Consider the following 15,467-nt stretch of genomic DNA (forward strand, 5'->3'; position numbering starts at 1 on the left):
CTTCTCTTGCCTTGCCATTCGACCGTTGTCGCGACAACTCGCCACCGACCGTCACCACGGAAACAACAACCTGGACTGGAAACTCTAGTTATTCTACATTGCAGGTGTCAAACACATTCCACAGAGGGCTGAGTGTCTGTGGGTTTTCTCTCCTGCCTTGTACTTGATTGATGAATTAAGGTCACTGATTAGTAAGGAACTTCACTGACCTGGTTGTCTGGGTCTTAATTGAAAGGAAAAACCAAAAAACCAGCAGACACTAGTCCCTCCGTGGAATGAGTTGGACCCTTATGCTCTACAAGGTGCTCTTGTATTCTCACTTCCAAACAAATTCCTCCAGACTCACACCTGCCAAGTGTCTGTCAAACCTATTGTCTGTCTCCATCCCAGGATTTATTTATAAGTTGTTTCACATGGATCCATAAGGACCAGATAAACAGGGCTATTCATGGTGCTACATTTGAGAAGAAGAACAATCTCAATCTTAATCTCAGTCTAGATACACATGTTGTTACCACCGTCTTGCTTAGACCGTCGAGCCGTAAAGAGTAGCGGACATGATGAGGTAAAACAGTCGAGGGGAGTTGAGAGGAAGTGGTGTAACAGAATTGGTACAAAGTTTAGTAACAGAACTGCTGTGTGTTATTCACATCGATGAATAATGACTCCTACTTCCTTTTAACAACACACAAGTTCTGTATGGCCAAACAGTGACCAGATTTCCTCATTTGCTATTGACAAATCAGAGCTAGCCTGTGCTGCCAGTTAAGGCCCTATATCAGGGCACTCCAACCTTGTTCCGGGAGAGCTAACATCCTGTAGGTTTAAATTCCAACCCTGTTCCTGGAGAGATACTGTCCAGTAGGTTATAACTCCAACCCTGTTCCTGGAGAGATACTGTCCAGTAGGTTATAATTCCAACCCTGTTCCTGGAGAGATACTGTCCAGTAGGTTATAACTCCAACCCTGTTCCTGGAGAGATACTGTCCAGTAGGTTATAACTCCAACCCTGTTCCTGGAGAGCTACTGTCCAGTAGGTTATAACTCCAACCCTGTTCCTGGAGAATTACTGTCCAGTAGGTTATAACTCCAACCCTGTTCCTGGAGAGCTACTGTCCAGTAGGTTATAAATCCAACCCTGTTCCTGGAGAGCTACTGTCCAGTAGGTTATAACTCCAACCCTGTTTCTGGACAGATACTCTACAGTAGGTTTTCTGTCCAACCTTAATCTAGAGAACTTGGAGGTATCTCTCCAGGAACAGGGCTGGACAGAAAACCTACAGGACGGTATACCATTACAATGGCTTGTATGGTAGTACTGCCCAATCAGTACAATGGCTTGTATGGTAGTACTGCCCAATCAGTACAATGGCTTGTATGGTAGTACTGCCCAATCAGTACAATGGCTTGTATGGTAGTACTACCCAATCAGTACAATGGCTTGTATGGTAGTACTACCCAATCATTACAATGGCTTGTATGGTAGTACTGCCCAATCAGTACAATGGCTTGTACGGTAGTACTGCCCAATCAGTACAATGGCTTGTATGGTAGTACTTCATGTTTTCAATGTTATCAGAGGCTGCACACCTTCAGCACACACACACACACACACACATTCCCCTCTCTCCAGCATCCAGCACTACAACTGTGTGTTATGACAATGGGGAAGTAGGTTAGCTCTTGTCTTCTAATGGAGACAACAACGACACTTTGCTGCAGAGACCCGGGGATAGAAGTTCTAGGAGGAAATTGACAGATCTATCTCCGTCTAGTTGTGGTTAGGACAGCAGTAGCCCATGTATATATATCTACTTCTCACTCTAAATGAATGTGTCAGGAAGTAAATGTGAAAGAGGGGGGGGGAAGAGAGGGGGGAGAGAGGAAGAGAGGGGAGAGAGGGAGGAAGAGAGAGGGGGAGAGAGAGGAGAGAGAGAGAAAGAGAGGGGGAGAGAGAGAGGAAGAGGAGGGAGAGAGGGAGGAAAATAGGGGAGAGAGAGGAAGAGAGAGAGAGGAAGAGAGGGGGGAGAGAGAGGAGAGAGAGAGGAAGAGAGGGGGGAGAGAGGGGGGGAGAGAGAGGAGAGAGAGAGGAAGAGAGAGAGAGGAAGAGAGGGGGGGAGAGAGAGGAGAGAATGAGGAAGAGAGGGGGAGAGAGAGAGGGGGGAGAGAGAGGAGAGAGAGAGGAAGAGAGAGAGAGGAAGAGAGGTGGGAGAGAGAGGAGAGAGTGAGGAAGAGAGGGGGAGAGAGAGAGGAAGAGGAGGGAGAGAGAGAGGAAGAGAGGGGAGAGAGAGGAAGAGAGAGAGAGTAAGAGAGGGGGGGAGAGAGAGGAGAGAGAGGGGAAGAGAGGGGGAGAGAGAGAGGAAGAGGAGGGAGAGAGGGGGGGAGAGAGAGAGGAAGAGAGGGGAGAGAGAGAGCAAGAGAGAGAGAGGAAGAGAGGGGGGAGAGAGAGGAGAGAGAGAGGAAGAGAGGGGGAGAGAGAGAGGAAGAGGAGGGAGAGAGAGAGGAAGAGAGGGGAGAGAGAGGAAGAGAGAGAGAGAGTAAGAGAGGGGGGGGGGGAGGAGAGAGAGAGGAAGAGAGGGGGAGAGAGAGAGGAAGAGGAGGAAGAGAGGGGGGAGAGAGAGGAAGAGAGGGGAGAGAGAGAGGAAGAGAGAGAGAGGAAGAGAGGGGGGAGAGAGAGGAGAGAGAGAGGAAGAGAGGGGGAGAGAGAGAGGAAGAGGAGGGAGAGAAAGAGGAAGAGAGGGGAGAGAGAGAGGAAGAGAGAGAAAGGAAGAGAGGGGGGAGAGAGAGGAAGAGAGGGGGAGAGAGAGGAAGAGGAGGGAGAGAGAGAGGAAGAGAGGGGGGGAGAGAGAGGAAGATAGGGGGAGAGAGAGAAAAGCCAGAGAGACTGTAGCTGAGAGAGAAAAGCCAGAGAGACTGTAGCTGAGAGAGAAAAGCCTGAGAGACTGTAGCTCAGAGAGAAAAGCCAGAGAGACTGTAGCTGAGAGAGAAAAGCCTGAGAGACTGTAGCTGAGAGAGAAAAGCCTGAGAGACTGTAGCTGAGAGAGAAAAGCCTGAGAGACTGTAGCTGAGAGAGAAACGCACCATTGAATGGGTTGATCCCTCTGGTCATCCTCTGCACGATGGAGTCCTTTACCTCTCTCCTCCTCACACACTGGATACCCAGATTCTGGAAGCTGTGGATACGAAGCATAGGGAAGTCAGAAACTCAGGGTCCTGGGGCACAAAATGGTCTCCATGTATAACCCACGTGGTTACACTGGATACCCAGATTCTGGAAGCTGTGGATACGAAGCATAGGGAAGTCAGAAACTCAGGGTCCTGGGGCACAAAATGGTCTCCATGTATAACCCACGCGGTTACACAGATACATAGACAAAGTGATATTATCTGGGGAACTCCCTCAGCACTGTGGTTTTGCAAAGTGAGGGGCCATCCATTGGACTAGTGTGTGTGTTTGTGCGTGTGCATGCGTGCCTGTGTGTGTGTGCGTGTGTGTGTGTGTGCGTGATCACATCATCACATGCAAAACAACTGGAGGAACTCCCACAACATGACTCTGCCCTTGACAAGGGGGTGGTGATGCAAATGACAGTGAAAAGGGTGATGATGATGATGGTGATGATGATAGTGATAGTGATGGTGACTAAAAGTGGAAAATAATGATGATGGTGGTGACTGTGTTTATTATAATGGTGATGATGGTGATGATAATGGTAACAGTGTGTGTGAGATAAACTAAAGTGGATGATGACGATGGGGTAAAGGGATGAAGGGTGACTCACGCAAAGACCTTGCGCTCTGGGCCAAACTCAGCTTCGTAGAATCCCTCCTTGCAGTCCTTGCCCACCAAGTCATGGGGGTGGGGCCTAAAGGGCTCGTTCTTGGTTACCAGGGAAACGCGCACTTTGCCCTTCCCACAGTAGTTCAGAATCTGATGGGGAAAGAGAGGAGGGGTAAACATTTAAAGAAGGAAGTGAATACAGGGCGTTCAGGTCGTTATTGTAAAAGAGATGATTTACCGGGTTAAATAAAGGATACATACACGAATACAAGAGGAACATAGGGAAGAGAAGAGAGGAGAGGAGAGGAGAGGAGAAGAGAGAGGAGAGGAGAGGAGAGGAGAGGAGAGGAGAGGAGAGGAGAAGAGAAGAGAAGGAGAGAGAGAAGAGAAGAGAGAGAAGAGAAGAGAAGAGAAGAGAAGAGAGGAGAGGAGAGGAGAGGAGAGGAGAGGAGAGGAGAGGAGAGGAGAGGAGAGGAGAGGAGAGGAGAGGAGAGGAGAGGAGAGGAGAGGAGAGGAGAGGAGAGGAGAGGAGAGGAGAGAAGAGAGGAGAGAGAGAGGAAGAGAAGAGAGGAGAAGAGAGAGGAGAAGAGAGAGGAGAAGAGAGAGGAGAGAGAGAGAAGAGAAGAGAAGAGAGAGAAGAGAAGAGAAGAGAAGAAGAGAAGAGAAGAGAAGAGAAGAGAAGAGAAGAGAAGAGAGAGGAGAAGAGGAGAGGAGAAGAGAGGGAGAAGAGAGGAGAAGAGGGGAGAAGAGAGAGAAGAGAGAGAAGAGAGAGAAGAAGAGAGAGGAGAAGAGAGAAGAGAAGAGAAGAGAAGAGAGAGAAGAAGAGAGGAGAAGAGAGAGGAGAAGAGAAGAGAGAGAAGAAGAGAGGAGAAGAAAGAGAAGAGAGAGGAGAAGAGAAGAGAGAGAAGAAGAGAAGAGAGAGGAGAAGAGAGGAGAAGAGAGAGGAGAAGAGAAGAGAGAGAAGAAGAGAGGAGAAGAGAAGAGAGAGAAGAGAGAGGAGAAGAGAGAGGAGAAGAGAAGAGAGAGGAGAAGAGAGGAGAAGAGAAGAGAGAGAAGGAGAGAGGAGAAGAGAGAGGAGAAGAGAAGAGAGAGAAGAAGAGAGGAGAAGAGAGAGGAGAAGAGACGAGAGAGAAGAAGAGAGGAGAAGAGAAGAGAGAGAAGAGAGAGGAGAAGAGAAGAGAGAGAAGAAGAGAGGAGAAGAGAAGAGAGAGAAGAGAGAGGAGAAGAGAAGAGAGAGGAGAAGAGAGGAGAAGAGAGAGGAGAAGAGAGGAGAAGAGAAGAGAGAGAAGAAGAGAGAGGAGAAGAGAAGAGAGAGGAGAAGAGAGGAGAAGAGAAGAGAGAGAAGAGAGAGGAGAAGAGAAGAGAGAGGAGAAGAGAGGAGAAGAGAAGAGAGAGGAGAAGAGAGGAGAAGAGAAGAGAGAGAAGAGAGAGGAGAAGAGAGGAGAAGAGAGAGGAGAAGAGAGGAGAAGAGAGGAGAAGAGAGAGGAGAAGAGAAGAGAGGAGAGAGAGGAGAAGAGAAGAGAGGAGAAGAGAGGAGAAGAGAAGAGAGAGAAGAGAGAGGAGAAGAGAGAGGAGAAGAGAAGAGAGAGGAGAAGAGAGGAGAAGAGAAGAGAGAGAAGAGAGAGGAGAAGAGAGAGGAGAAGAGAAGAGAGAGGAGAAGAGAGGAGAAGAGAGAGAAGAGAGAGGAGAAGAGAGGAGAAGAGAGAGGAGAAGAGAGGAGAAGAGAGAGGAGAAGAGAAGAGAGGAGAAGAGAGAGGAGAAGAGAGAGGAGAAGAGAGAGGAGAAGAGAGAGGAGAAGAGAGAGGAGAGAGAGAGGAGAGGAGAAGAGAAGAGAAGAGAAGAGAAGAGAAGAGAAGAGAGAGAAGAGAGAGAAGAGAAGAGAAGAGAGAGAGAGGAGATGAGAGGAGAAGAGAGAGGAGAAGAGAGGAGAGAGGAGAAGAGAGAGGAGAGAGAAGAGGGAGAAGAGAGAGGATAAGAGGGGAGAAGAGATGAGAGAGAAGAGAGAGGAGAGGATAAGAGGGGAGAAGAGGAGAGGATAAGAGGGGAGAAGAGAAGAGAGAGAAGAGAGTAGAGGATAAGAGGGGAGAAGAGGAGAGGATAAGAGGGGAGAAGAGAAGAGCAGAAGTGGAGAGAGGAGAAGAGAAGAGGAGCGGATAAGAGGGGAGAAGAGGAGAGGATAAGAGGGGAGAAGAGAAGAGGAGTAGTGGAGAGAGGAGAAGAGAAGAGGAGAGGATAAGAGGGGAGAAGAGAAGAGGAGAGGATAAGAGGGGAGAAGAGAAGAGGGGAGGATAAGAGGGGAGAAGAGAAGAGGAGAAGTGGAGAGAGGAGAAGAGAGGAGAAGAGAAGAGGAGAAGAGAAGAGAGAGAAGAGAGAGGAGAGGATAAAGAGAGAGAAGAGAGAGGAGAGGATAAGAGGGGAGAAGAGAAGAGGAGAGGATAAGAGGGGAGAAGAGAAGAGGAGAAGTGGAGAGAGGAGAAGAGAAGAGAGGAGAAGAGAGGAGAAGAGATGAGAGAGGAGAAGAGAGGAGACGAGAAGAGAGAGGAGAAGAGAGGAGAAGAGAAGAGAGAGGAGAAGAGAGGAGAAGGGAGGAGAAGTGGAGAAGAGAGAGGAGAAGAGAGGAGAAGAGAAGAGGGGAAGTGGAGAGAGGAGAAGAGAAGAGAAAGGAGAAGAGAGGAGAAGTGGAGAAGAGAGACAAGAGAGAAGAGAAGAGAGGAGAAGAGGAGAAGTGGAGAGAGGAGAAGAGAGAAGAGAAGAGCGGAGAAGAGCGGAAATGAGAAGAGATGAGAAGATAGAAGAGGAGAATATAAGAGAAGAGAAGTGGAGAGAGGAGAAGAGAGAAGATAAGAGGGGATAAGATAACAGAAGAGAAGAGAGGGGAGAGAAGAACAGAGGAGGAGAGATGAGAGGAGAAGAGAGGAGAAGATATGAGAGGAGAAGAGAGAAGAAGAGAGGAGATGAGAGGAGAAGAGAAGAGAGGAATCAATAACATGGACAACATCAGTGAAAACAGCAGAAAGTTGTTAGTAGACCAGAGAGTCTAGAATACTAGTAATGACATCACTAATCATTAAATCTCTTTCTCATTTCATCACAGCTGTCTGTGAGTGGTTTTCACAGGGCTGGAGCAGGAAGGAGTGGCTATGTGTTCGGATGGGCAGAGAGAGTAGAAACGATTCAAAACAGAGATACCTGCTCATGGGGTCAGAGAGGACTAGATTTAGCGACAAATGCTGGCTCGAATACTGCAATACACTAGTGACTAGGATATGGTCCTGTATATACTCCTCAGGGTTAGCATATTATGATACACTAGTGTACTGTAGTATAAGTGTTGAGGTGGATATACTGTAGTATTAGTGTTGAGGTGGATATACTGTAGTATGTATTAGTGTTGAGGTGGATATACTGTAGTATGTATTAGTGTTGAGGTGGATATACTGTAGTATAAGTGTTGAGGTGGATATACTGTAGTATTAGTGCTGAGGTGGATATACTGTAGTATGTATTAGTGTTGAGGTGGATATACTGTAGTATGTATTAGTGCTGAGGTGGATATACTGTAGTATTAGTGTTGAGGTGGATATACTGTAGTATTAGTGTTGAGGTGGATATACTGTAGTATTAGTGTTGAGGTGGATATACTGTAGTATTAGTGTTGAGGTGGATATACTGTAGTATTAATGCTGAGGCGGATATACTGTAGTATTAGTGTTGAGGTGGATATACTGTAGTATTAGTGTTGAGGTGGATATACTGTAGTATGTATTAGTGTTGAGGTGGATATACTGTAGTATTAGTGTTGAGGTGGATATACTGTAGTATTAGTGCTGAGGTGGATATACTGTAGTATTAGTGCTGAGATGGATATACTGTAGTATTAGTGTTGAGGTGGATATACTGTAGTATTAGTGTTGAGGTGGATATACTGTAGTATTAGTGTTGAGGTGGATATACTGTAGTATTAGTGTTGAGGTGGATATACTGTAGTATTAGTGTTGAGGTGGATATACTGTAGTATTAGTGTTGCGGTGGATATACTGTAGTATTAGTGTTGAGGTGGATATACTGTAGTATGTATTAGTGTTGAGGTGGATATACTGTAGTATTAGTGTTGAGGTGGATATACTGTAGTATTAGTGCTGAGGTGGATATACTGTAGTATTAGTGCTGAGGTGGATATACTGTAGTATTAGTGCTGAGATGGATACTGTAGTATTAGTGCTGAGGTGGATATACTGTAGTATTAGTGCTGAGGTGGATATACTGTAGTATGTATTAGTGTTGAGGTGGATATACTGTAGTATGTATTAGTGTTGAGGTGGATATACTGTAGTATTAGTGTTGAGGTGGATATACTGTAGTATTAGTGTTGAGGTGGATATACTGTAGTATTAGTGTTGAGGTGGATATACTGTAGTATGTATTAGTGTTGAGGTGGATATACTGTAGTATGTATTAGTGTTGAGGTGGATATACTGTAGTATGTATTAGTGCTGAAGTGGATATACTGTAGTATGTATTAGTGCTGAGGTGGATATACTGTAGTATTAGTGTTGAGGTGGATATACTGTAGTATGTATTAGTGTTGAGGTGGATATACTGTAGTATGTATTAGTGCTGAGGTGGATATACTGTAGTATTAGTGCTGAGGTGGATATACTGTAGTATTAGTGTTGAGGTGGATATACTGTAGTATTAGTGTTGAGGTGGATATACTGTAGTATTAGTGCTGAGGTGGATATACTGTAGTATTAGTGCTGAGGTGGATATACTGTAGTATTAGTGTTGAGGTGGATATACTGTAGTATTAGTGCTGAGATGGATACTGTAGTATTAGTGTTGAGGTGGATATACTGTAGTATTAGTGCTGAGGTGGATATACTGTAGTATTAGTGCTGCGATGGATATACTGTAGTATTAGTGCTGAGGTGGATATACTGTAGTATTAGTGCTGAGATGGATACTGTAGTATTAGTGTTGAGGTGGATATACTGTAGTATTAGTGCTGAGGTGGATATACTGTAGTATTAGTGCTGCGATGGATATACTGTAGTATTAGTGCTGAGGTGGATATACTGTAGTATTAGTGCTGAGATGGATACTGTAGTATTAATGCTGATCATTTTCTGCTTTTTAGTTAGATATATATTTTTTTTAATTACCACGGTTTTTGAAGTTCAATTATTTGTTTGATATTAAATAAATTATCAAATAATTATAATAAAATTATTATGTTTGTGTAATGGAAAATCCAAAGCCAAAAATGTTGAATATTCTATTGCCAAAACAAAGAACAAATTCCATTGTCTCTGTCAGGTCCCAATAGAAAAATAATACATTACTATGAAATAATCAAATATTTCAGTTGTGTATATTAGTTTTTATTTGATGACTTTATCATTTTTGTATTCCTTAAAGTCATCATCTCATCTCAAGACAGTAACAGTCAGTCAGCCAGGCCATCTAACGTTATGTTCTCCCCATACTGTACTGCCGTCATCCTGTTTAGCTAGGCTAACCTGCCTAAATATACTGCAGAGCTGTCTGTAGTCATCCTGTTTAGCTAGGCTAACCTGTCTAAATATACTGCAGAGCTGTCTGTAGTCATCCTGTTTAGCTAGGCTAACCTGTCTAAATATACTGCAGAGCTGTCTGTAGTCATCCTGTTTAGCTAGGCTAACCTGTCTAAATATACTGCAGAGCTGTCTGTAGTCATCCTGTTTAGCTAGGCTAACCTGCCTAAATATACTGCAGAGTTGTCTGTAGTCATCCTGTTTAGCTAGGCTAACCTGTCTAAATATACTGCAGAGCTGTCTGTAGTCATCCTGTTTAGCTAGGCTAACCTGTCTAAATATACTGCAGAGCTGTCTGTAGTCATCCTGTTTAGCTAGGCTAACCTGCCTAAATATACTGCAGAGCTGTCTGTAGTCATCCTGTTTAGCTAGGCTAACCTGCCTAAATATACTGCAGAGCTGTCTGTAGTCATCCTGTTTAGCTAGGCTAACCTGCTTAAGTATGCTGCCGAGTTGTCTGACAAAATCCTTTCACTAGCTCTTCAAAGTAGATAAGGCATACTTTCATGAACTCTCTATCCCTCTCTATCTCATCCTTGTGTTGTGTACATTCCTCTCTCATGCGATGGCGTATGCGGTCTGTGTGTATCTAACCTAACTTAGCAGGCATAAAAGTGTATCCATCTGTGTCAGAGCCGGAAAAGAACAGGCGCAATGGATTATGGACATTGTAGTAATTACACAGTCCCTGCGCTGAACTAGGTTGAATATTTGCTTTATGAAAACTACAACTCCCTTCAGCCCAGCGTCCCATATAGTTCTTGATTTGATTTCTCTCCAGAGAAACGACGCGTTGGACTAAATGGAATTCAAGTAATTGAACCGATGTCGGTGAATTTGTTTTTTAATAACCGCGCCCCCCCCCAGAATATTCGGTTAATCGTTCAACACTATGTAGTATATAACTACAGTAGGACAGTAGGTTCAATTCCCAGGACCGTATGTAAAAACCTTACCTGTATAGTGGGGTATGACCTGTTGTTGTCAGAGCTCCTCTCTCCAGGGATGCTGCCTGCAGAGCGGCCTTCGCACTTGTACCTGAAGCGCATGCCCCTCTGTTTGGGCTGCTCAAAGATCTGAACACTGGGCTCTGCCACTGGACAACAACACAGGGAGAGAGGGTTAGAGATGGTCCCCTGTAAGCTCAGTTGGTACAGCATGGTGCTTGCAAGGCCAGGATAATGGGTTAGATTCCCAGGACCACCCATATGAAACATTTATACACAAATTACTGTTAGTCGCTTTGAATAAAAGTGTCTGTTAAATGATATATACAGTACTATTACTATACATTGAGTATACCAAACATTAAGAACCCCTTTCCTAATATTGAGTTAGACCCCCCCCCAAAAAAAATATTTTCCACCATAATTTGAAAATAAATTCATTAATAATCCTACAATGTGATTTTCTCGATTTTTTTTCTAATTTTGTCTGTCATAGTTGAAGTGTACCTTAGATGAAAATTACAGGCCTCTCTCATCTTTTTAAGTGGGAGAACATGCACAATTGGTGGCTGACTAAATACTTTTTTTCCCCACTGTAGTTTAGTATTCCATATAGTTTAGTATTCCATATGGTTTAGTATTCCATATAGCTTAGTATTCCATATAGTTTAGTATTCCATATAGTTTAGTATTCCATATAGTTTAGTATTCCATATAGTTTAGTATTCCATATAGTTTAGTATTCCATATACCTTACTATTCCATATACCTTACTATTCCATATAGTTTAGTATTCCATATAGTTTAGTATTCCATATAGTTTAGTATTCCATATACCTTACTATTCCATATACCTTACTATTCCATATACCTTACTATTCCATATACCTTACTATTCCATATAGTTTAGTATTCCATATACCTTACTATTCCATATAGTTTAGTATTCCATATACCTTACTATTCCATATACCTTACTATTCCATATAGTTTAGTATTCCATATAGTTTAGTATTCCATATAGTTTAGTATTCCATATAGTTTAGTATTCCATATACCTTACTATTCCATATACCTTACTATTCCATATACCTTACTATTCCATATAGTTTAGTATTCCATATAGTTTAGTATTCCATATAGTTTTGTATTCCACCCCCCACCCTCCTATCTGTTAAAGGGTTAGGGTTAGAGTTAGGGGGAGGGTTAGCTGAAAGGGTTAAGGTTATGGGAAGGGTTAGCTGAAAGGGTTAGGGTTAGGGGAAGGGTTAGCTGAAAGGGTTACGGTTAGGGGAAGGGTTAGCTGAAAGGGTTAAGGTTAGGGGAAGGCTTAAGGTTAGAGTTAGGGGAAGGGTTAGCTGAAAGGGTTAAGGTTAGGGGAAGGGTTAGCTGAAAGGGTTAGGGTTAGGGGAAGGCTTAAGGTTAGAGTTAGGGGAAGGGTTAAGGTTAGAGTTAGGGGAAGGGTTAAGGTTAGAGTTAGGGGAAGGGTTAAGGTTAGGGGAAGGGTTAGCTGAAGGGGTTTAAGGTTAGGGTTAGGGGAAGGGTTAGCTGAAGGGGTTTAAGGTTAGGGGAAGGCTTAAGGTTAGAGTTAGGGGAAGGGTTAGCTGAAAGGGTTAAGGTTAGGGGAAGGGTTAGCTGAAAGGGTTAGGGTTAGGGGAAGGCTTAAGGTTAGAGTTAGGGGAAGGGTTAAGGTTAGAGTTAGGGGAAGGGTTAAGGTTAGAGTTAGGGGAAGGGTTAAGGTTAGGGGAAGGGTTAGCTGAAGGGGTTTAAGGTTAGGGTTAGGGGAAGGGTTAGCTGAAGGGGTTTAAGGTTAGGGTTAGGGGAAGGGTTAGCTATCATGCTAAGTAGTTGCAAAGTAGCGTAAAAGTATTATGTAGTTGAAAAGTAGCTAGAAGTAACCATCTGTCTTGTGTAACAATACCAAACATACCATATGAGTGGTCTGGATTTATGTTTGCTATGTTACGTTAGTCTATGAGACCAGGCTGGTTTCCATCACAACTGCCATGATTTTCTTTTACAGTATGACTTTACTCACATAAAAACTGTGGATGGAAACTTGGTTTGTGTCATGGAAAGAGCAGGTGTTCTGAATGTTTTGTATACTCAGTATATATATATATATATATATATATATATATATAATAATATATCAGTTGTGTTCTGACAAGGTAGGGGGGTATACAGAAGATAGCCATATTTGGTATATATATATATATAGTATTCCATATACATATATATATATATATATATACCAAATATGGCTGTATCTTCTGTATACCCCCCTACCTTGTCAGAACACAACTGATTGGCTCAAACGCATTTAAGAAGGAAAGAAATTCCACAAATTAACTTTTAACAAGGCACACCTGTTAATTGAAATGCGTTCCAGGTGACTACCGCAAGAAGCTGGTTGAGAGAATGCCAAGAGTGTACAAAGCTGTCATAAAGGCAAAGGATGGCTATTTGAAGAATCTCATATATAAAATATATTTTGATTTGAACACGTTTTTGGTTACTTCATGTGTTATTTCATAGTTCTGATGTCTTCACTATTATTTTACAATGTAGAAAATAGTAAAAATAAAGAAAAACCCTTGAAATGAGAAGGTGTTCTAAAACTTTTGACCGGTAGTGTACATATGTATTTATACTACAGAGGACAATACACACTCAAATACTATACAACTATAGTGCAAAAGGCAGTCATCAAAGGTTCTGAATAGTCACTGAGAGAACAAAGGCTATGGGTAGATAATGTATTGGATAGATAATGTATTGGGTAGATAATGTATAGGATAGATAATGTATTGGGTAGATAATGTAGTGGGTAGATAATGTATTGTGTAGATAATGCATTAGATATATAATGTAGTGGGTAGATAATGTAGTGGGTAGATAATGTGTTGTGTAGATAATGTATTAGATAGATAATGTATTGGGTAGATAATGTATTACTTATCAAATATGTAGACAAATCCTGAGAAATTGTCTCCATATTTACCGGCTCATTAACAATTCTGGTCGGTGAGCAGGGAAGCGAACCCAGGTCACTGGTGTGAAAGACAAACACCCAAAGGCATTGTGCCAATAAGGGTTACGCCACTTGGTGGGAATTGTAACGTGGCTCATATAGCAAGGATCGGTACAGTATGTTAGTACATGGGGAACTCATTGACAGTCAACCACACATTGACTTCTCATAAACCCAACCTAAACCTAACCAGAGACACGCGCTCACACGCACACACACACACACACACACACACACACACACACACACACACACACACACACACACACACACACACACACACACACAAACACACACACACACACACACACACACACAGCTATGCTTTAGCAATTCTTCCTAATGAGACACCTGAAGCATGCTTACACACACTTGCCTCCCCCCTCTCATTCCCCCTCTCTCACCCTTTCACATTCTCGCTACCTACAAACCACCTTACCAACTCAGACCTTCTCCCCACCACCTGCTGCTGAGCCTTGGTCGGTCTGTCTGTCTGTCTGCCTGCCTGTCTGCCTGTCTGTCTACACATTCTCTAGCAAAAATATGACTGACATCTCTGCCAACCCAAGAATACAATTGAGGAAGTGAATGGGGATGAACGTTATCACGCCCAAGCTGCTCACACACACGCACATACACACGCACATACACACGAGAGTGAGTAACCAAATTAATTAATTTATCAATGAAAGAATGTGAAAACAGGATGAATGAGTGACAGCTATACCAAACTAGATATTCACAATAGTTGTTCTCAGGCTATTAGATGAGACACGTTCTGCAACCCGTGCCAAATTTCAAGTAAATAACAGACACTTCCTCCTAACATATCGTGCACACACTGTATAGACTTGCTATAGGCTACAGTAGGCTATATAGACCATTATCAGTATATGGGAACCAAGGGCTTTTATATAATTTAGTCTACAAAGTTTTGGCTTGTTTAAAAAAAAAGTTTCTAAAGAAAACCCAATCTGAAAACTATCACGCGCAAATAGACAAGCACCTTAAACCTTCTTTCCGTGCCGGTGATCAGTGTTGATTCTAAGACTAGTCATTTTGGCATATGTTAGGCTACAGTTAGCAATGTTGACCAAAAATAAGCATGTTAAACATTTAATTATAACGTGTAAGCAAACCATAGCAATTTTGGTATTTCTTATTTTTCCGCAAAAATACTTCTAAGATCATCACTATTATGTCAATGACGAACCACATAAAAAAGAACGAACCGTTAAATAATAATTACATGTGAAGGCTAAAGGTGTTATAGAATGAAAGACCATTTTTTATCAGTCGCCTCATAACATGAATAATATATGTAGATACTTACCATCCATGGTGTTGGTGTGCACAACCTTATCACGGGTTGTTGTCTGAATGAGAAGCTCCAGCTGGGAGAGAGAGAGAAAGTGTGTGAGAGACAGAGCGAGACAGACAGAGAGAGAGAGAGAGAGAGAGTCGCCTGGGAATTCCCCGGTGTCTCCGCCCAGAATATCACAGCCTCAGATGCGCGAACGAATGTGCTGCTGTGTAAATATGGATGGGAACGCTAAAAACATATTTATCGATAGATCAATTAGCTATTCCTCTGAAAAGCACATCACTTTCGCATTTACGTTTTTAACTTGGGACAACTTTAAATGAAAACGTGTGATCAGTAGGAATGCACAGTGAGATCAGATGACATAGGCTAAGGGAATTCACCCAAATGAATTCAATGCACAGATTACGTTGATAATAGACTAGTCTACACTTGCGGAGATTTTGCCTATGCGTTGACTACCAATAATGTATTGAATATTACAGGAGAGTAATATCATTTGGTGACCTGTAAACATGTCTGTATTTGAGCGGCATTCTCAGTGTTGAGTTGGGGTAATCCCCTCGAGACGTTGAACGCCCACAATTCAGTGGGAATCTCCCAACTAATACAGAACACGGAAGTAGATGAAACAACAAGACTTATTTCCTATCTATATTTTATTCATACTAATGTAATAATTTATATTATATTTTAGCAAATGTACACATGATGAGTAAAACAATCTGAAGCTACCATCTCGCATGGTTTTATTATGAGTATAAAAGGGGCGCACAACAAGAATTTTTACATTTTTTTTAATGACAAA

General features: G+C 42.8%; 1 protein-coding gene across 1 annotated transcript in view; it reads right to left on the reverse strand.

Moving 5' to 3' along the window:
* Positions 1-14,798, reverse strand: part of rel (v-rel avian reticuloendotheliosis viral oncogene homolog) — a 27,937-nt gene extending 13,139 nt beyond the window's left edge. The window contains exons 1-4 of the mRNA XM_031813177.1: positions 14,669-14,798; positions 10,311-10,450; positions 3,783-3,931; positions 3,082-3,173 (exon numbers count right to left, since the gene is read on the reverse strand). Of these exons, the coding sequence (XP_031669037.1) occupies positions 3,082-3,173; positions 3,783-3,931; positions 10,311-10,450; positions 14,669-14,675 (388 nt within the window). The 5' untranslated portion in view covers positions 14,676-14,798. The remainder of the gene's footprint in view (positions 1-3,081; positions 3,174-3,782; positions 3,932-10,310; positions 10,451-14,668) is intronic.
* Between the last annotated feature and the right edge of the window lie 669 nt (positions 14,799-15,467).

Source organism: Oncorhynchus kisutch, unplaced genomic scaffold, assembly GCF_002021735.2.
Source record: "Oncorhynchus kisutch isolate 150728-3 unplaced genomic scaffold, Okis_V2 Okis04b-Okis11a_hom, whole genome shotgun sequence".
NCBI classification, from domain to species: domain Eukaryota; kingdom Metazoa; phylum Chordata; class Actinopteri; order Salmoniformes; family Salmonidae; genus Oncorhynchus; species Oncorhynchus kisutch.